Raw genomic sequence first — 21,261 nt, forward strand, 5'->3', positions numbered from 1 at the left:
TTACAATAATAACTAGCAATCATATATCCCATTCAGGTTTGTAAAGCACTATATCTATATATACACACGTATATGTAAATGTATGTGTATATGTGTGTGTGTGTATGTGTTTGTGTGTGTATCTATATCTATATAATCACCTTTGGTCCTTCCAACAACCTTGTGAGACGTGTTATTATTATTCCATTTTACAAATAAAAAACCTAAAAATTACAGAGGCAAAGTGATTTGACCAGCATTACAAAAATAGCATCTGAAGCAGAATTCAGACTCAGGTCTTCCTGAAGACAAATTTTGCATTTTATCTACTAAGTAACACTGCCTTGCTTTAAATAATTTTAGGAATTTTTACAGATTTGTAAAATTTGGCTGATTAAAACTGGTTTACAAGGTATTATTATGAAAAGTTTCTGGCTTGGTTAAGGGCATTAGTTGGAAGGGAAAATGTAGTAGAGAAAGATTCAATAATTTGCCTGTGATGAAGATTTGAACAATGGCCATATTAGTTATAGAACCCATATCCTATTACTCTAAATCCAATGTTCTACCTACTAGATTATTTGCTTCTTTGAAAACTATTATTTTTCTTTCAATTATTTCAATAAAATAATAAGATTTTAGAGCTGGTATAAGCTCTGAGTCCAAATCTCTCATTTTAGAGTTGAGGCTCAGAGAAGTTATGGTTCCCTTCTTCCTGTGGTCAAATATTCAATTCATGAGCACTTATTAAGCTACTATGATATGCCAAGAAAGATGACTGAAGAAAGGTCATTGAATTTAGCAATAAGGAATCATTGATGACTTTGGAGAAAATAGTTTTAGACCAGTGGTGGGCATGGAAGCCAGTTTGCAAAGGTTTGAGAATTGCGTGTGGAGGTGAACAATGAGGCAATAAGGGTAAGCTGCTTTTCTTAAAAGTTTGGCTGGAAAGAGAGGAGATACAGAATGATAGTTTAAGCTTTAAGGGAATAGTAGGGCCAAATAAAAGTTGTTGTGTTTGTTTGTTTGTTTGTTTGATGTTGTTGTCTTAAGAATGGACAAGCATATCTGAATGCAGCAAAGAAGACAACAGCTAAACAGAGGCTGAAAGTTAGGGAGAAGGAGAGGATGATTCCAGGATAGAGGAGGAGATGGGATCAATAGCCCAAGTTCTTGACATTATCCAGAAGGGCCACTTCATCTTCAATGACTACCGCAAAGGGAGGATGAGAAATGATTGCTGAGATGATTTGAAGTGTGGAATTGGGGAAAAGAAGGAGCTACCAAATAATGTTATTTTTTTTTCCAATGAAGTCTGAGTCAAGGTCCTCCACTGAGCACTCTCAGATGAGAGTGCAGTATATGTGTACAAATTATTGTGACTTGATAAGGGAAGGGATGGTTTGAAACAACTTCTGAGAAAAGTATGATAGAATTGATAAAAGACAATTTATGTAAAGCAATGGGCACAATAGAGAAAGAATAGCATCAGTTTCTAGTAGACCCAGTCAGCATGGTTGTATGATTCCTTCCAGTGGTGTTCAACATTACTTACACAACTTAATTCTGATAATTTTATATCTTTTATTGCTGTCATAGATTTTATATATGTTAAAGGTGGAAATCATTTGGTCTGTCTGCCTTAGAGGTATACATCTACAAGCAGCTATTCAGTCATATCACTTTGCCATACTTTTAAGACAGAAAGTGAAGTGTATCCAATCTAAACAGAAAAGAGTAATCTGTGTCAACAGTACAGTCCTCATCAGGTGGCTGGAACCAGTTAAGAATATGTCATTTGGGGAGATTAATGTCATTACTTGGAACTTACACTCCTAGTGTTTTAACTGATCTAAGACTTCACTTAAGCTAATGCTTTGCCAAGGTGTGCCTGAATTTAAATGAAGCATGCCTAGGTCTTAGTCCCTTCCAGACCATTTATTCAGAAACAATTCAGCAGAGTACCTGGGTTCACCACTCCCTTGACAAAAGGGCTTGTTAACTGTAAATCTATGTTAATAATAATATAGTCACTGGGAAAGTCAGAGGAAAATAATGTTTAAAATTCAGAGGGCTTGCATATATTGCAAAACAGCAAACAAAAGGGAAAAAATGTAATCTAGTAATTGGGTGTTGGAAAAGAATGGTGCTTCCTAAGTAAACTTTCAAATACCAAAACAGGATGTATACCAGAGTAGTTTAATAAAATGTAGTTGGTAATAAAATCTTTTACTTGGTAAAATCTGTACTTGGTAACAAAATCTTGATAATAAAATCTGTATTTGGTTTCAAAATACCTGTATCCTATTCATTAATAACCTACTATGTTGTACTATGGCTTAAAACTTCCCAATAACCTTGGAATGAATGACGCCTGAGAAGTCATTCAACCCTTCTAGCACCTTTTTTTCCCACCTCAAAAACTAATGTCTCTGTTGTGTTTAGGAAAATACTGGTTGGAAGAATTTTTAATATTTTTCTAGTTGCTTTGAACTAAGGATGACCCTTGGCAAGTCTCTTAACCCTGTTTGACTCAGTTTCCTCATCTGCAAAATGAGCTGAAAAAGGAAATGGCAAACCACTACAGTGTGTTTTCTAAGAATACCCCAAATGGAGTCATGAAGAGTTGGACACAACTGAAATGACTGAAGAACAATTTTTACTTGCGATCTCAGACTTGTTGATAGACTTCAAAAGGGGTAAGAACATGGATGGGAAAAATTTTACATCTTTATTTTCACTAACTCTTGGTTTCTTTTATAATTCTATGTATTTTATTTTATGCATTTTAAAACATGAGTCTACAAAGGGTTCCTTAGGCTTTACCAAACTATTCAAGAAGTCCACAGTACAGAAAAGTTTAAGAACCCTTGCTTTAAAATAAGCTTTATAGCTGCATTAGAACACTTCTTAGCATTTCCAGAGGACACTGACTAGCATTACACTACTAGGGGGGCTGGACAGAATACCTGCCCAGACCTGTCTTCTGACTATTGCATTCCAGTTAAGACTCACACCAAGAATATGAAGTTCTATAATTCTGTTACAGAAAGTGCCTGACCTACCATCTCCAAAGCAATATTCTTATTTGAATATTTTTACATATAATTAGTTTCACATAAATTAAGTGACTGCTATTTTTTGGGTATATTCTTAATTAGCATAATGTATCCCAGTGCCTGATGGGAATGAACTAAGGGACATTTAAGGTGATCTGGCAGACCCTGAAAAACTAGCCTCTGGTTCTTTGGAAAAGGATACCACATATCTGCTAAGGAGATTTAGAAAGTCAACATGGCAAGGGATCCCCAGGTTTTTGGGCAGGAAGTATTCCAGAAGATGAGTATATGGTATTCTTTTAAAAGACTCTAATGCTTTTCTCGTTCTCATTTTCAATGTCTTGGGGTAGACCTGATCTCAGTAAAGCAGGATTCAGGATCACAGATGGGACTTAAGAAATTTAAAAGAGTAGAAAAGGTCTGGAACAGACACTGTAGGGAAATGATGGGGTGGCAAGCAGAAGTTAAGCTTCCATTGAGTTAGGTTGAATTTGTAGTTTAATAAGTACCTTTTTTTGTTTTTTGTTTTTATAACGGTTTCACATACTGCCTTACAGACCAGGGGTTGTGCCTTCAATTTCTATTATCTTTGGTTCTATTGCTTCTAACCCAATCGACCCCCAAATACGTGTTTATATTTTGTCCAAATTAGCCTTAGATTATAAAGCAGAATAGTAGAAAGAGCACTGTAACAAGGTAGGAGACGCCAGACCTGGATTCTTGAACAAGATTTGCTGCTAATTAGTTGTGAAACCTTAGGCAAGTCACTTCCTTCTCTAGCTCTTAGCTTCCTTCAACACAAAAACAAGAATTTGGACGAAATGATCCATCCCTTCTAAAGCACCACGATGCCCTTATACTCTTAAAACTGGCTTTATGCTTGGATTCGCTTCAATAATATCTGGGTATCGGACAAAAGCAGGGTAGAGAGTGCCAGGAGGCCGTGGATTTAAATTCCAAATCTGCTATTTTTTACCTCTTGAACACGGGTATATGATGCAGAGGCCTTTTCCTTATCAAATCCTCACCGCTGTTCCCCTCCCCCCCCAACCCCGCCTCCTCCGTTATCTTTCTCATCCCTTTTATCTCCAATAGTGTATTTATCCTAGGAAGCATAAAACAGCGCTTTGAAAGCCTGGCAAAAAGGTGCGGAAAGCCATTATGAAGTAGCATGAAAGAGCAGGGCTTGCTACCTCTGTGACCTTGAGCTGGGTCACTTGCCTTCGCTGGGCCTGTTTCTGCATTTGTCGAGAGAGGGTTTGAGTTAGACAACGAGTTAGAACTTCAGCCTTGATCTTTAAGTGCTGGTGTGACCTTGGGAAAAATCTTTTAAGGTTTTCTTGAGGGGGATGGGAAAAGGGGAGGGAGGGGATGAGACTAGTTTACATGTAGGGTCGCTTCCACTTCTAAACCTGTGATCCTATGTCCTAGGACAAGTCATTTAACTTTTCTGTAAAATAAAGGAGCTGGGCTCGCAGATATCCCAGGTCGCTTTCTAAGCCGAGAAGAGCTGCGGTCCCGGCCCAGGCAAAGATAACTCGGTCTCTGATCTAAGAGGCAGCCCATCCTCCAATGCTACTGTGCAAGTCATCCCGGCTCTTTCGGCCAAGGAGGCGGGGCCTGTAGCGCAAGGTGCCGGGCCTCGGGGTCAACCGCAGCCTAGGAGGCCACACGCCCAGCCAGGCCCTGCCCTGTCACCGGCCAACAGCCGAGGCCAGAAGAAACGCAGCTCTCCGCACAGCTGGGGAGCAGCTCTGACCTTTCCAGCTGCGCAGGCAGGGCAAGCAGGGCAGGCACCGCCTCGCCTTCCACAGCCCTCCGGGGCGGAGTCGGGGCTGAGCCGAGGCTGGCGCACGTGACTCCAGCGGCACCACCTTGACTATGGGCAACGCCGCTCCCCGGCTTTTCGCAGGTCGTCGGTTCAGTTCCTTAACACCCCGCCTTTCTGCCTCAGGTCGCGGAGGGGTCTAGGTCTCTCCCATCCAGTTCGCTTTTCTTTAGTTGCCTCCCAGCAGGGAGAAGAATCAGCAACGGATTCCTTTGCCCTCACCTAAGATGGCGACGGGTCCAGTTTACTGAGAAGGTGGGGGAGGGGAATCCAAGTCAATGACCTTAATGGGCGGGTCCCACTTAGCTGGGGCATCATCGGAGGTTCCTTTACGACCTTCCTGGGCGGGGTCCAAATGGGGACGGGGTGTGGTCACCACCGAATCCGCTCACAGATTGGTCTTCCGGTGGGTAGGCGGAGGTTCGCGAGGCGCCCCGCCCCTCCCTCCCCGAACCGGAAGTGTCTCTTGGTCTTTCCAGCTGGTTGTCATTTCACTCGGCTCCGTCCTGAGGAGGAGTCGGCGGCGGCTGCGGGGAGACCGGGCACCGGGAGGCGGTGGCGGTGGAGACAGCAGAGGAGGAGGAGGAGGAAGAAGAGAAGTCGAAGAGTAAGGAGAAGGCCGCGGCAAAGACGACACTGACTACGGGGCTAGGGAAGACGGCGGCTGCGGCGGCCCAGGAACCGTGAGGAGAAAAACTGTAAATAATTATTTAAATTTTTCGGGGGGCAGAAAAGAAAGAAAGGGGGACATTGCTCCATTAGAATAATCGCAGTGTTGGTTTTTTTGTTTTTTTTGTTTGTTTTTTTTGTTTTTTTCTTCCTGCGGAGAATCGAACTGAGAAACCGAACAAACCGCCCCCGGGTCCCATGAGGGAAAAAAAACCCCGGAGCCGCAGAGAGGGGACGAGGCAGAAACCGCAGCAGCAGTGGCAGGACCTTCCTTCCAGATCGCCCCAATTTCCCCCGCACACCCTGGCCGGCGGCTGCTGAGGCCCCCCGTATTGTTTTGCCCCCCCTCCCCTCCACAGTGAATCGCTTTAATCCTTTTTTAATCTCTGTCCCCCCTAGAGAGAAACGGGTGTTTTCAGCCCATTTCATGGGGGAGAGGAGGTGGGGGGGAGACCAGAAGCAGGAAAAACAGGAGCAGCAACAGCAAGAACTGCACCAGGAGCAGGAAGAGCAGCAGCAACAAAAACAGCCCCAGGAGCAAAAACTGCACCAGGAGCAGCAGAAAGAGCAAAAACAGTACCAGGAACAGCAGAAACCTTCCTGCAACCCTCCCATTCCTATTCAATGCTGAATTCCTCGACTGAAATTTTATTTCCCGGAACCAGGAATTCACCCCATTTCTTTCTTTCTCTCCACATAACATAATATCTTTATACATAAATATATAATATATAATGTTCTTAAATTATTCCTGATTAAAAAAAATTTTTTTTTGAGCTGCCAAGAAAAGACATCTTCTACCCTAACACTTAAAAGATTTCATATGTGGGTGAGTCAAAACTGCTGAGGAAGAACATATGATTGTTAAATTATAGATATATTTTTTACTCTGCGCAATGCTTATTCTTCTACATCCATAAATGCTTAAGAAGCTCTGTTTTTGTCATTCATGTGCATTTTCCTTTGGAAAAAGAAACCACCTATTTTACTAACCAAAGACTTGATTTTTTTTTCCCTTCCTACCCTCTCCCTTAGAAATAAACACAATTTGACTCATGTCCATATCTTAAGAGAGATTTTTTAGGTTTTCAGATACCAGAATTCCAAATCAGAAATATTTAGGGTGGGGATAAGCAGGGATCACTGAGCTATAATAAGACATTTCTAAAACACTCAATTTGGGTTGGAGGAAAGGAGGCAGACTTAAGCACTAGGTTGTCATTTTTGTTGTAAGAATTCAGATCATAAAAATAATAAATGGGGGATTACGGGTTTGGAGTGCTGGTGCAAAACAATACTGGGAATAAATCAGCTTTTCCAGTCAGATTTCATCCACATCTGCAGCCTCCACACCATCATCAAAATGCAACCCCCAGCCCTGCTGCTTTTATAAATAATAACACAGCTGCCAATGGCAGTAATGCTGGGTCAGCTTGGCTCTTTCCTGCTCCAGCTGCCCATAACATTCAGGATGAGATTCTGGGGTCAGAAAAATCTAAAACTCAGCAACAGCAACAGGAACAGCAAGATTCTCTAGAAAAGCAGCAGCTTTCCCCCAGTCAAGGTCAGGAAGCAGGGATACTGCCTGAACCCGAGAAAGCTAAATCTGAAGAAAATCAAGGAGATAGCTCTTCAGAAAATGGCAATGGGAAGGAAAAAATAAGGATAGAATCACCAGTATTGACAGGATTTGACTACCAAGAGGCTACAGGGTTAGGTACTTCAACTCAGCCCTTAACATCCAGTGCATCCTCTCTTACTGGTTTCAGTAACTGGTCAGCAGCTATTGCTCCTTCTTCCTCTACAATAATCAATGAAGATGCAAGCTTTTTTCACCAGGGAGGTGTCCCTGCTGCTTCAGCTAATAATGGTGCTCTGCTGTTTCAAAATTTTCCGCATCACGTCAGCCCTGGCTTTGGTGGCAGCTTTTCCCCTCAGATAGGACCCCTTTCTCAGCACCACCCTCATCATCCTCATTTTCAACATCATCACAATCAGCATCAGCAGCAGAGGAGGTCGCCTGCTAGTCCTCATCCACCTCCATTTACACACAGAAATGCTGCTTTTAATCAGCTGCCTCATTTGGCTAATAATCTAAACAAGCCACCCTCTCCATGGAGCAGCTACCAAAGTCCTTCACCTACACCATCTTCTTCATGGAGCCCTGGTGGTGGTGGATATGGTGGCTGGGGAGGCTCCCAAGGCCGAGATCACCGCAGAGGACTCAATGGAGGAATAACACCTCTCAACTCCATTTCGCCCCTGAAGAAAAATTTTGCAAGCAATCATATTCAGCTACAGAAATATGCTCGGCCCAGCTCAGCTTTTGCTCCCAAATCTTGGATGGAAGATAGTTTGAACAGAGCTGACAACATTTTTCCTTTTCCGGTGAGATTCTACCCCATTAATAAATTAAAATTAGAAAAAAATATAAAATTATATGCCTTTTGACCAAGAGGTCTTTAATTATGTATGTTCTCATCAGATCTTTTAGTTTTGTAATCCATTTATATAATAGAATTTTTTTTGGTGGCAGAGACATATTTCAAAACAAAAATTCAGCTAATTCATTGATATTTTATCATTGTAATCAGTGATTACGTTCCTGATTATATTCCTGAAGATAATCTTTTGAAATTGGCATGAATATTAGGTAGCTTTCAACATCATAGTTGTGAATTATAATACCTTCCTAAATTGAATTAAGAATGACAGATTTTTTTCTTATGTATTAGGCAATAAGTAAGCTATTTGTATGTTAAATCTCTGTGTATATATTTATATTAAATATATTTCATTTTAAAGCTAATCTCTGAACATGCAGTAAATGAGTAATCCAATCCAATTGCATGTTTTACCATAGTGTTAAATAAGAATAAATTGAAAGTGATTTTTGCATCAGTTTTCTTAACTATTTAAAGTTTTAAATATAAAATCTCTGAAGCAATTTATTTTAACAAGCCTAAATTGACAAGTTCAGTGACATTGAATGAAAACCTATGTTACAAAATCCATTCTCTACCTTGGGCTAGCAAGGACTCAGAGTAGAAAATACTCTAAATGTTTTCCTTAGCCATGTTTAAGTTCTGTGTACTTTGAAACAGTTGAAAGCAGAATGACTATTTTGTGATGACTTAACTCATTTACTTATGTTTTGATACCAATATTAGGCTGTAGAAAAAGAAGCCACAACTAAAAATAGACCTAGTCTAACTTATCACTTGTTGGCTTTCTCTGTGCCAATATAGCCTTTCACTGTGAGGAGTGCAGGTTATTTGACATTTTGAATTAATGAGAAATAGATGTAGTTTGTGGAAGTTTAAAGCTCTCTCATAAAAGAAGTATTGGGTTAGATCAAGTGAATGAGAAAGTCAATTCAATAGCAGATGTATAAACAACTCTCTGTGTGTGTGTGTGTGTGTGTGTGTGTGTGTGTGTGTGTGTGTGTGGTTTTTCAGGATCTTTCAGTAAGGATAAAAACAGATTGCAAAATAATTGCAGTTTCTAGATCCAGTGTCAGCATAAGTTGGATGACCTATTTTAATAACTAATTTAGGGGTAAGAGAGCATTAGATAGAAGGAGCCCTGTGTTTTTTAGTGTCAGTAATCATCTAGTCATTGAACCCTACAATGAAAAATCTTTCATAAGAACCATTTTAATGGAGTACGTGGTCTTAAATACTTGCTTTAAATTCTATTTCATTTTGTTTCATGATAGGCCTAACTATCTTAGCTGTTCTTGTCAGGAGGTAGTAGATTTTAGGAAGGATTGTTGATACTTGCACTGTACAATAATCATAGAATTTTAATGACTAGTAAAAATATTTAAGACATAGCAAAAGATATGAAGTGGAGTGGGAAAGCTTTTAATGCTTTGAATCTTTTAAAGGCAACAAATAATACAAAGATAATTTTATGAACTATTAATTATTTTATTGAAATTTAACAAAAATATAAGGTGACACTTTATATTTTAACCTCACTAAGGTTTAGGTCATTAATATAATTAGGTAATTAGTTCAATTCCTTATAAATGTTTTCATATTTGCTGCTATAATTCTGATAGTGAACTTGTTTGACCTTGTGGTATGTTTTCTATACCCAGGTGTTTTGACTTTGATAAAAATGTTTGGGGAGAAAGACAATTTGAGAAAAAAGAAAACCAAATGATATATTCCAGAGATTTTTGCTTATTTGCTTGTGTTTAATGAAATGTTTGAAATTTCTGGTCTCAATAATTAAGTCTCTTTCTAAGTGCATTTTAAAAAAAAGATGAATATAAGATAGACATCTAGAATTCAAGACCATGGTTGAATCATATTGCCAAAAAGAACTGATATATAAACTGATTCCTCTGTTAGAATCAGTTATATGTTATTCTGGAAGGAGAAAAATGAAGGGTGTTGTGTATACCTCAGCTATTGCAGGTTCAGAAAGAGTACTGCCAAATTTCAAATCCCTTTTACAAGGGTGAGAGGTTTAAAAGAACACAATTAAACTAACAACAAAACCCTTTGACTTTAAGTTCTTAATAGTTGCAAAAATCACAAGTAATTTGAGCTGACTATAAATTCAAAATTCAATGGATGCAATTTTTGTTGGGGGAGGTGTTAAATTTTTATGTTTGAATTGGATGTATCACATGCTTCTCAGAACTTTGAGAATGAAGTTGTTTTTTTATTAATACTTTAAGTAGTCCACTAGTTTCCTGCTTGCAGATAGAGTGGGGGGTTTTGTTTGTTTGGACTTTTTTTATATTGATCACACTGGTGGTCGTGTGAATAGAGAGGAATTGCATGTCAGAGAAGTAGTGGAGCTAGAAATGGCAAGATTTGGGAAGTTATTTGACAAATGTTTTGCAGGAGAGTGGGTAGTTAAGGAGAACACCAAGGCAGGAGGTGAGAAGAATGGTAATATTTTCTATAGAAAGAGAAACTTTGGAAGAGGGGTGGGTTTTGTTTGTGTATTTGTTGAAATGAGTTGGGATACTCAGACTGAAATGTTCAATAGTTGGGAAGAGTGCTAGGCCTGGAGTCAGAAAGGCCTAAGTCCAAATAAGGCCTCAGACACTTCTTAGCTGTGTGACCCTGGGCAAGTCACTTAACTTCTATTTGCTTTAATCCACTGGAGAAGGAAATGGCAAATCACTCCAGTATTTTTGTCAAGAAAACCTCATGGACAGTATTGGTATGCTATGGTTCACAGGGTCAGGAAGAGTCAGATTTGACTGAATGAATGAACAACAATTGAGGACTGAAGTATAGGAGAAAAACTAAATATTTAAATGTGTAAATCATAGAGATGATGGTAAAACCTATGGAAGTTGATGAAGTATCCAAAAGAGAGAGGGTAGAAAGAGAAAAGGTCCCAGTATTGGGTAACACTGATGGGGGGCGGGGTTGATATAGAAGTAGAGGCAACTATGTAGATAGCTTTTAATAGGAGTTTGTTTTAGAAAGAGAGAAGAGATATAGAATGATAACCTGAGGGAGAAATAGGGTCTAGGGAAGGTTTCTGGGTTTTTTGTTTGTTTGTTTGCTTTTTAGGAATGGGGAAGCTTGGACATCTGTGAAGGGAGAGGTTAAAGGTCAGAGAGAAGGGAAGATTAAAGGGACTACTTGAAAAGACTGGAGGTAATGAAATCAAGGTACAAGCAGAGGGGTTGGATTTGGCAAAGACAAGGGCTACCTTACTAGCAACTAATGGAAAGGAGTAAAGACTTGGAATGATCTCTTGGAGTTTTGAGAAGACTACAAGGGACGATATGCTCAGAGCAAATGGTCCCAATTTTCTTTTTAAAGGATGCAAGATCCTCAGTTGAGAGGGCATGGACTGGCATGGGAAACTTGAAAAGAAGTTTGGAATAGCTTCTGTGAGGAGTGAGATAGGAAATCACTTAGGGAGGAATCAAAGGATTACCTTGCTACAGGAAGGCCCCAATTGAAATGAGATACCATACATTTGTAATGTGTTTAGTCAACTTGCTTGTGTGACTTCCCTCAGTTAAGGGGTAGCGAAGTAAAGCAGTGGATAGAGTACTAGTCCTGGAGTCAAGAGGACCTGAGTTCAAATGTCACTTCAGATGCAAGCTGTGTGATCCTGGGCAAGTCACTTAACCCCAGTTGCCTTAAATATCTGGGGGCCATCTCCAGTTGTCCTGATATATGTCTTGCCACTGGACCTAGATGGCTCTGGAGGAGTGAGGTTGGTGACTTTGCACAGCCCTCCCTCACTTAAATACAATTCACTGCAAACACCCTGATGTCATGGTCCTGATATCATGGTCTTCTTCAAGAATGAAGGACGAACAACAACAACAACAACAACAACAACAACAACAAAAAAACCAAACCACCATGTATAGGAATAGAGTAGGTAGATGGTGAGAGTAATCCAGAACTGTTGTTTGGCAAGGATAAGTGGTAATAGCATAGGAGGTGAAGGATTTGAGAGTACTGGACAACGTAGAGTCCAATTGGTTAATTGTAGGATCAGAATTGGGAAGGAAGGAAAGTGAAGTCAGAGTAGGTCTGCTAGGATGGAGGGAGTCAATAGGTTTAGTAGGGATATAGCATAAGGAGAGATGGGATGATTAAAGGTTATTGTCAAATTGAGTAATGTCACAGTTTTTGTTTGGTTTTTTGTTGTTGTTGTTGTTGTTTTTTTGGTTTTTTTTTTTGTGGGGCAGTGGGGGTTAAATGACTTGCCCAGAGTTACACAGCTAGTAAGTGTCAAGTATCTGAGGCTGGATTTGAACTCAGGAACTCCTGAATCCAGGGCCAGTGCTTCATCCACTGCACCACCTAGCTGCCCCAATGTCATAGTTTTTGATTAAGGAAATAGAACATTTGTGGGTAATAGAGAAAGGCATGGTATGACCATCCCTGTGCATAGCTGAGGTAGAGTAGAATATTACGTTGTAGGATTTGAGGAGATTGAGGAACTGGGAGGTTAGAGTATTTGTTTATTATTATTATTAATTTTTTTTTGGTGAGGCAATTGGGGTTAAGTGACTTGCCCAGGGTCACACAGCTAGTAAGTGACAAGTGTCTGAGGCAGGATTTGAACTCAGGTCCTCCTGAATCCGGGGCTGGTGCTCTATCTACTGCGCCACCTAGCTGCCCCAGAGGTTAGAGTATTTGAAGGAGCATCAATATGAATGTTGAAAGACTGTAGTGTTAGAAAATGGTATTGAATTTGAGAAAAGAGAGAACAATATTTGTGTTTTGTAGATAACATAAAGTGAAACAATTTTAATAGAGTGAACTTTAAATGACAAGAGGTTACATGAGAGATGGTGGAAAGGAGAGAATTTGGAAGTGGCAGTACAGGGCACTGGTATTTGGGTTGGACAACGGTATGAGTGAAGATATAGTCAGTAGTGAAGAGAATACCCAGGGATGCAGAGTTGCTTGGTTTCCTAGAAAGCAAGTAGAAGAAAGGGTTATGATAGATATTAAGCAGTTAGGTGGTACAGCAGATAGAGTGCTGGGCCTCAAATCAGGAAGACCTGAATTCAAATGTGGCCTCAGCTACTTATTAGCTGTGTGACTCTAATAGGCAAATCATTTAACCTCTTTATCTGCCTCAGTTTCCTCAATTGGGGATAATAATAGCACCCATTTTCCAGGGTTATTGTGAGCATCAAATGAATAATATTTGTAAAACACTTAGCACATATAATAAATTCTTATTCCCTTACCTTGATTATGGGTCAGCTAGGTGCCTCAGTGGATAGAGTGCCAGGCCTGTATTCAAAAAGACTCATCTTCCTGAGTTCAAATCTGGCCTTAGGCACTTGCTATTTGTGTTAACCTGGGCAAGTCACTTAACCCTGTTTGTCTCAGTTTCCTCTTCTATAAAATGAGCTGGAGAAGGAAATAGCAAACCACTCTAGTATATTTGCCAGGAAAACCCTAAATGGAATCACAAAGAGTCAAATACAACTGAAACTACTGAACAACTATTAATCTTCATTATGGAACAGGAATTCCAGAGGGCAAAGTGGAAAGACTGGGCAGAATTGGAGTGGGACATACATATAGAGAATGAAAAGGGGTGGTTGTCAATATTTTATTTCTAGATAGCCTATGATTAAGTAATATGGGGATAGGGAAAATAACAGGTGCTGGGAATTTGCTAGTCATAGGAGTAGTATTTGGTGACATGAATTATAATACTTATGGTCATCACAGGGTAATTATTGCTGTAGGGCAATCTTGGTTAAGGTCTGCTTCTTTTTGCTGGGTTGGTGTTGGGCAGGAGGCAGAAGAGGATACCAGGCCAAATGGAGCCTTGGTAGTGTTCCTGCTTCCACAAGGCTCAGTTGAAATGTTGCAACCACAAATTCAGATTCTTCTAATCACCACTTAAGTCTGCTGACTCTGACAGGAAACATGTTTCAAAGTATAGAAGAAATGGGCAGCTACTCATGTATTTCATTTTAATATTAGGAAATTTCTCATGTACTACAGGAAGCATTTCAAATAACAATAGAGTATTCAAAAGTAATATAGCTTTATGAAATAGAGGCATTATAATAGTGGCATTGAGAAGAATATCATGGTATTTAATGCTAAGGGGAAACCTGTGGCACTCAAGTTAATGCCAGTCAGTTCTTATTTTAGACTTGGAATTAATCAGGTGGAATTTGACAGATATATAGTACAGTGGATAGAGTGCTGGACTTGAAGTCAGGAAGTTCTGAGTTCAGATTCAGCCTCGAACATTTATTAGCTATATGTCCCTGGGCAAATCAGTTAATTCCCTGGACCTCAAATTACCTTATCTGTAAAATGGGGGATAATCACATGTACCTTCCAGACAATTAAATTAGATAATATTTGTAAAGTGCTTTGCAAAGCTTAAAGTACTATAGAAATCTATTATCATCATCATCATCATCATTATTTTGTTCCAGCATTGCTGAATATTCCTTTTTATATTGCTTGTGAAAATGCAAATTTAATTAATTTGGCTAATTCCTTTATACATGTGTAACCACTCTAATGTGTTTGGGAAGAGTATTATTTTTGTATATGTGGTACCCCATACTAATGTGGTAGGGAGCAATAGCAGTCCAAAAGAATAAATAATCCCCAAAGCATAGCTATTTGACATTGGGAATGAATATTTAGGGGAATTGTTGACATTATGGATTAATTTTCTAAAACATTTTTTATTTTGATCAAGGCCATTCTAATAGAGCTCATTTTAACATGGATCCAATTTAACAAATATTTATTAAACACCTTAAATTCCTTAAAAGTAGGGCTATTTTCTTTTTTGTCTTTTATCTCCTTGAAATATCCCTACATTCAAGGAATTTACTTTTTGACCATTCAAATTGCATCCCTCAGATATAACCACCTAAAGTAAAATCCTTATTTTAAATACACCATAGTTGACATTGTGGAAGGCCTAACAGTAATGTGCTGGTTGTCAGGGAGAATTCAGTCAGTCTAGGATTTAAAATTTGCTATAGGTAAAAATTGACTGTAGATTAATTGTTGGAAGTAGAATGATGATAGGATACATTTAGTTCTTGTCTTTCTTGGCCTATTTATTAATAACATAAACTAAAAATAAACTTTTGCAATATTTTCTGGAATTTTGATGTACACAGTGTTTTTTTTTGGGGGGGGGGGAGCTGGGCAATGAGGGTTAAGTGACTTGTCCAGGGTTATACAGTATCAAGTGTCTGAGGCTGGATTTGAACTCAGGTCCTCTTGAATCCAGGGCCGGTGCTTTATCCACTGCTCTACCTAGCTGCCCCTGTACACAGTATTCTTGCTTTTTTAAGTGGTTGGCTAGACTAGATATCAAAGATCCCTTATAACTATAAGTCTTTGAAATAGTCCCTTTAGTGACATTTATATGCCAGGTAGTTGATTGATATCTATGGCATCACACATTTATACATTTCTGAGAAATTTATCATTGTTACTTCACTTTATAATGTAATTCTGGACAAATTTTTCTAATACTTTGGTAAATGTTACTGTATTTTACACATTTTAAAACTTGTATATTGAGATCTTTATGAATGGGAAACTTTTTGAAAAAAATTTCTTATTCATTGGGGAAAATTAATTTAATGTTAGATGCTGTAGCAATCGTTTTGGGGAAATATGGAGAAAACTGGTAGAGAGGTCCTACTACTCAGCAGATGTTTTTCTTTGTAGTAGCTATACTAATGAAATCTAAATGAAGATTAAAATGTGTCATTTTCCCCCCTCATGAATTGTGTTGCTTGCGGGAGGGGGAGCATTAAAAAAAACTTTTTTTTGTTCTCCTAAGCAAAGCCACAGAGAATGAACAAGACATCTGCTGCAACATCTTTCAAGAAAAACTAATTTATTAAATACTTGTTAATATAGTTGTTACTGGTTACAGCCTGGGAAGATGTTACTTTGTTTATTAATTAAGCTTTCAAGAAAATTCCTTGTTGGTGTTCATAATGAGATTTTTTAAAGTGTTCTAAGTTTTTAATGTATGACGTTACTGAATTTAAATATCGAAAAATTACTTTGTTTAGTTCTTTACCTGTTTCACCATAATAAAACAAGACTAAGTACACTAAAACGATATAATAAAATTTCACAGTCTACCTGCAGGTAAAATCATTGGAAAGAATTTTAATTCTCAATTTTAGAAGCTATTTTTGACCTTCAAACAGTATGTTTGTAGAGGGCTTCTAATACATGATTTTTAAGTGATTTTATCATTTGTGAACTAAGAATATCAAATTGTCTTTATAAATCGATTATCTGATATCTTATGGAACTAAAACCTAGTTTTAAGTTTTTTTAATGTTAAAAAATGGTAAGAAAGATGGTACAAGATAGTGGTAAGAAAAATAGAGGTAAATTGTACTTTTTCTAGTAGCTTTTGACAACAACTGTTAGGAAAAGGTAGTTTTATTTACAAGTGCCCAATATTATAATAATGAAATCTGAAATGAAGTTCATTAAAATATTTTAGAATCTTCCCACAAGCATTAATTTTGAAAATAACAGATGGTTGATTATTTTATTACTGATATTTCAGAGTTTTATCCTTGCTATTAAGCAAACTGTTATAGTTGGGCAGGTGACCAGTTTTCTGTTGTTCAGTCATTTTCAGTTGTGTCTGACTCTTCATGACACCATTTGAGATTTTCTTGTAAAAATCGTTTGCCATTTCCCTCTCCAGCTCATTTTACAGATGAGGAAACTAAGGCAAAAAGGGTTTAAGTGACTTGTCCAGGGTCACAAAGCAATGAAAGGTTTTTACTTGCCAAGTGTTATAAGGCCAGTAATATACAGTGCATTAACTTGAATTCAGGTCTTTCTTGACTCAGAGACAAGCTGTGATATTTAATTAATAGCTACTGAACTTGTCCTAATTGATCCCTTCCTTCTCTCCAACTTTCACTTGTCTTCCCTTGCCAGAAATCACAAAAGAAGCTTGATGTTGGTTCATTTTTTTTTAGTCATTGAGTTGGTTAAACATCAACTCCAAATATAGTCCACCATAAAATCTGAATGCATTTAAAGTGTAAATACTTGGGGCATAGAAACATTCTGTAAACTCTTAAAAACAAATGTTTAAAACAACTACTTTACACAATATATTTTAAGATTTGATGTTGAAAAGTTTACAGTAGATGAGAAGGTAAATGATTTTCTGGCTAGCAGAATTAAAATACATACTGGTTGAGAGAAAAATCAAAGTTGTCTTTAATAAATAGTATCTATTATACTCATGACCGGTTATTAAACTGTTAAAGATTTAGGCGTTTAAACATTATGCTACTACTTTATGAAAACTCTCTGCAACATAAAGCAGAGATACTACTGTTGCCTAGTCTTTACTTGAATCCTTTCTAGCTTTGTGTAGGGCCTTATTCATGTTTTCAGATTGCTAACATAACTTCCAGAAGCCCCAAATCACCTTAATACCACTATGGGATATTCAAATAGTGCTACTTTAATGCAAGAAAATTATAGGTACAAATATGAAAACTTGTAACTTCTTTACATGGTAAATATATGGATTTGTATGATCAGGATATCATATATTTGGGGTGGGACATTCACAAGAAGAAATTAAATGTAGTTTAATAATCTGAACCTTTTGTGCAAAGCACTGTGCTAAGCAGTGAAGATAGAAATAAAAAAGTGAGACAATCCTTGTTCTCAAGGAACTCACATTCTAACGAGAGGAGATAAGGTTTCAGTTGCAAGTCAGATGGAAAGGTCCCATACATAGTCTTTATATATATGCCTAACTTATTTTTATACAGTTCGTTGATTTTCAGTATCATTTTTCTGAAACTATAATAGACTATAGTTATTGAAATTGAATTTATCTATCCCTCAGTAAATTTTAAAATATCTATTGGCTTTTTCCTAAGTTAATTTTTAATAGTATCTACATACTGTCTTCATTGTAGCATATCTTTTTTTCTTTGAGGTGAATTTGGCCACTTAGAAAGTGAGGAAACAAATAGATATATGAAACCACTAAAAGTTTAGTGAAATGTCTCTCTTGATTGGCATAGGCAAATTCTTATGACATGCAAACTACTACATGAAGGATGTGCCAATATAATTACATTTTGTGAGCATTTATGTGCTGTTTTATAGTTATATAGTAAAATTATCATGAGCAATGTAGAATTACCAATGATCTCATTGCTTTGGAAATTCCCAGCAATGATGCATCCATGCCTGCCCATCATGGGCAGCTCTCATCCATGTTCTTGAATAAATTTAACAACAGGAAGTATCCCTCTCAGGCTGGAGACTTTCTGGCTTCCTTTTGACCTTGCAAGGCTGCAGTGCCCCTGACTGTACATCTGTCATCTCTCTTAGCACATGACCAACCCATCTTCTCTTTCCATTCTATAGTTTCTAGATATCATCTTTTATTCCTGTTCTTTGGAGTTCTTCCTTGGTTATATGTTTCAGCCTATACACATACTACAGGAACCTCTCCATTATCCTTTGTGTGACACTCATTTTTAATTTTTCACAAATAGTTATATGCCTTCTTGTGGCAACACTAGTAGACTATTAGTATATATAAAAGATGGACCTTTGCTTTCATAGAAAGCATGCAGTAAGTAAAAAGAGCTTTTCGTTTTCCTGAAAGTCAGCCAGTCCATTATCTTCCTTCTTTTCAATTTTGGACCCAATCCATTATATATCTGTTCTGTGTCCTAGAATGATGAACAAGTTCTAGAGGATATTCATTTCTGATAAAAGACAGCTTGGTTTTCTTGTGTGGATGGACATGTTTATTGGTATTAGCAAAGTCCTGATGCCTCTAACAATGCTAGAAAATTAATTTGCCATCTGTTGATTTTTTTTTCTTCTTGTACTTCAAATTGTGAAGGTCCAGGAAAACTGATACTGAAGACAGGAAATTTCTCTATTGCGTCATCTGCTTATTGTATCTAATCAGTTATAAAATTATTCCAGTGTCTGTAGTGGTAAGACTGCAATACTACTATTTCTTTTGTTTGTTACTTTCTTTACTATTTTTCAGTACTTATAACCTGGAAATAAAGGGAAAAAATGAGAGCTGTTGGGATAAAATGAAGATTCTGCCAGGACAGGAAAAAAAATTGTTTTGCTCACTGCTTACATTTTGGAACTGGTAGAAGTTTTCTGTCAGAGCATCTAAGCCTTAAATCTGAGGGCTCATTTTCGGGAAGGAAAACTGTTATCAGTATTGCATATTTATTCCTTTTGATGGAGTTATGTTTTTGGATATTATAATTAAACTTTATTATCTATAACATGAGATATATAGGAAAAGCTAAAAGATAATTGAAATCATTAAATGATTAAACTAGGTTTTTGTATTCATTTAAAATTTTTTCTGTAATCTTTTTTTCCCAGAGTATGTTAATAAGTAGGAAAGTAGATTTGAGTTTCAAATATTACTTCTGTACCCGAGGATATAGGGGTGGGAGAGGAGGAAACAAGCATTTATTAAGTGCCTACAAATATTATGTCATTCCATCCTTACAACTGTGACGTAGGTGTTTTTTTTAATCCCCATTTTTACAGCTGAAGAAACTGAGACAGAGATTAATGACTTGCCAAAGTCACATAGCTAGTAAGTATCTGAGGCCTGATTTGAATTTGGGACTTCCTTATGCCAGGCCCAGAATTCTATCCACTGCACCACCTAGCTAGGAAAGGGAGAGACCAGGGGATGTTAACTAGCAATGTAACAGTTTATTAAGTAGACAGTTAGAAGGAAAGCTGGAGACTTGATGATGCACAAACTATATAATCAGATATTCCATTGTCCAAAGTGAACATATTCAAAGCAGAACTGATTACCTTTCCTGCCCAAACCTATTCCCTATCCGAATTTCCATATCTCTGTTGAGTGCATCCTCATCTTTCTAGTCATCCAGATTTGTAACCTTGGGGTCATCCTTGACTCTTCCTTCTCTTTCCCTCTCCCTCCCCCCACAGCCAATCAATCCACTGCCAATCCTTATCTATTCTACTTCTACAGAATCTCTTTCATTCATCTCTCCACTCCGAGACCCACCACCTTAATTTAGGCTTTTTGCCTGGACTATTGTAATAAATGTAATAGTTCAAAATGATTTCTTTGCTTCTACTTTCCCCCCTCTCCAATCAGTCTTCCATACAGCTACCAAAATAATTTTCCTAAAGCGTGTATCTGATTATGTCACTGCTCTAAGCAAAAAGTCCTCAATATCCCTCATAGCCTTTAGGGTAAAATACAAAGTTATCAGTCTGGCATTTAGAATCCATAATCTGGAACCAGTCATATTACTAGCATTCATTCAAGGACATTTCCATCTCCTGCCTTTGTGCATTTGCAGAAGTCATCCCTCAGCCTGGAATTGATTCTTCACTGGTTCTCAGAATCTTTATCTTCCTTCAAAGCTCACCATAGGTACAGCTTCTTCTCCAAAATCTTTTCTGACCTTCCCACTCCCCCAAACTCAACTATTAGTATTCTCTTCCTTCTCAAATTGTCTTGTATTTACTTTACTTATAGGGGCATGCACTTGGAAGATTGGGGTATTTTAATTTTGTCTTTTTATACTTAGTCTCTTGCATATGGTAGTTACCTAATAAATGTTTGTTGAATTTGAATTGAACTGTAAAACTACACTTGAATGGTAATTTTCTCTACTTAGATAAAGCTTTAGGTGAAAAGTGCTCATCCCCTTGTGAATTTTTGGTGATCACAGTGAATGTCAATTACTTAGTGAAGTTAGAAATAAAGATGATGCAACATAATATGTATGCCTTAGTGTCTAAACCACTAGACTTAGCAATTGGGAAGCCTAATTTCTAGTCTTAGCTTTGTCCCCAGGTACATGATTGGCTGTGGACAAGTTCATTTTATCTCTCTGGTTTATAATACCCCATTTGTAAAATGAACTAGTTGATCTCTAATATTGGTTTTATAATTCCATCATTTTAAAAATTAAATGCATTTAAGTACAAAGGTTATCTTGGCTATCACTGTATAAGAACTATGTAGTGAAGCAGTAAATGGAAGAATAAAAAAGCAAAGGCTATTCAGTAAGGTCCAAAAAACCTTAATAATTTTTGCCTAAAGTTGGCCATTAGTTTTCCTAAGGCAAGTATTAGATTTAGCAGTGCTAATATTCTGATATATATATATATATATATATATATGTATATATATACACACACACACATATACACATATATATGT

General features: G+C 37.6%; 1 protein-coding gene across 5 annotated transcripts in view; it reads left to right on the forward strand.

The window, feature by feature from the left end:
- CPEB4 (cytoplasmic polyadenylation element binding protein 4) overlaps positions 1–21,261 on the forward strand; it is a 100,806-nt gene that overhangs the window by 12,583 nt on the left and 66,962 nt on the right. For 2 of the 5 annotated variants that reach the window (XM_043989900.1, XM_043989901.1), the window contains exon 2: positions 5,346–7,923. In XM_043989900.1, coding sequence (XP_043845835.1) covers positions 6,793–7,923 — 1,131 coding nt within the window. In that variant the 5' untranslated portion in view covers positions 5,346–6,792. Of the gene's footprint in view, positions 1–5,335; positions 7,924–21,261 lie in introns of those variants that run through there. The other 3 variants (XM_043989899.1, XM_043989897.1, XM_043989898.1) reach the window with 3 other exon arrangements.

Source organism: Dromiciops gliroides, chromosome 2 (genome assembly GCF_019393635.1).
Source record: "Dromiciops gliroides isolate mDroGli1 chromosome 2, mDroGli1.pri, whole genome shotgun sequence".
NCBI classification, from domain to species: domain Eukaryota; kingdom Metazoa; phylum Chordata; class Mammalia; order Microbiotheria; family Microbiotheriidae; genus Dromiciops; species Dromiciops gliroides.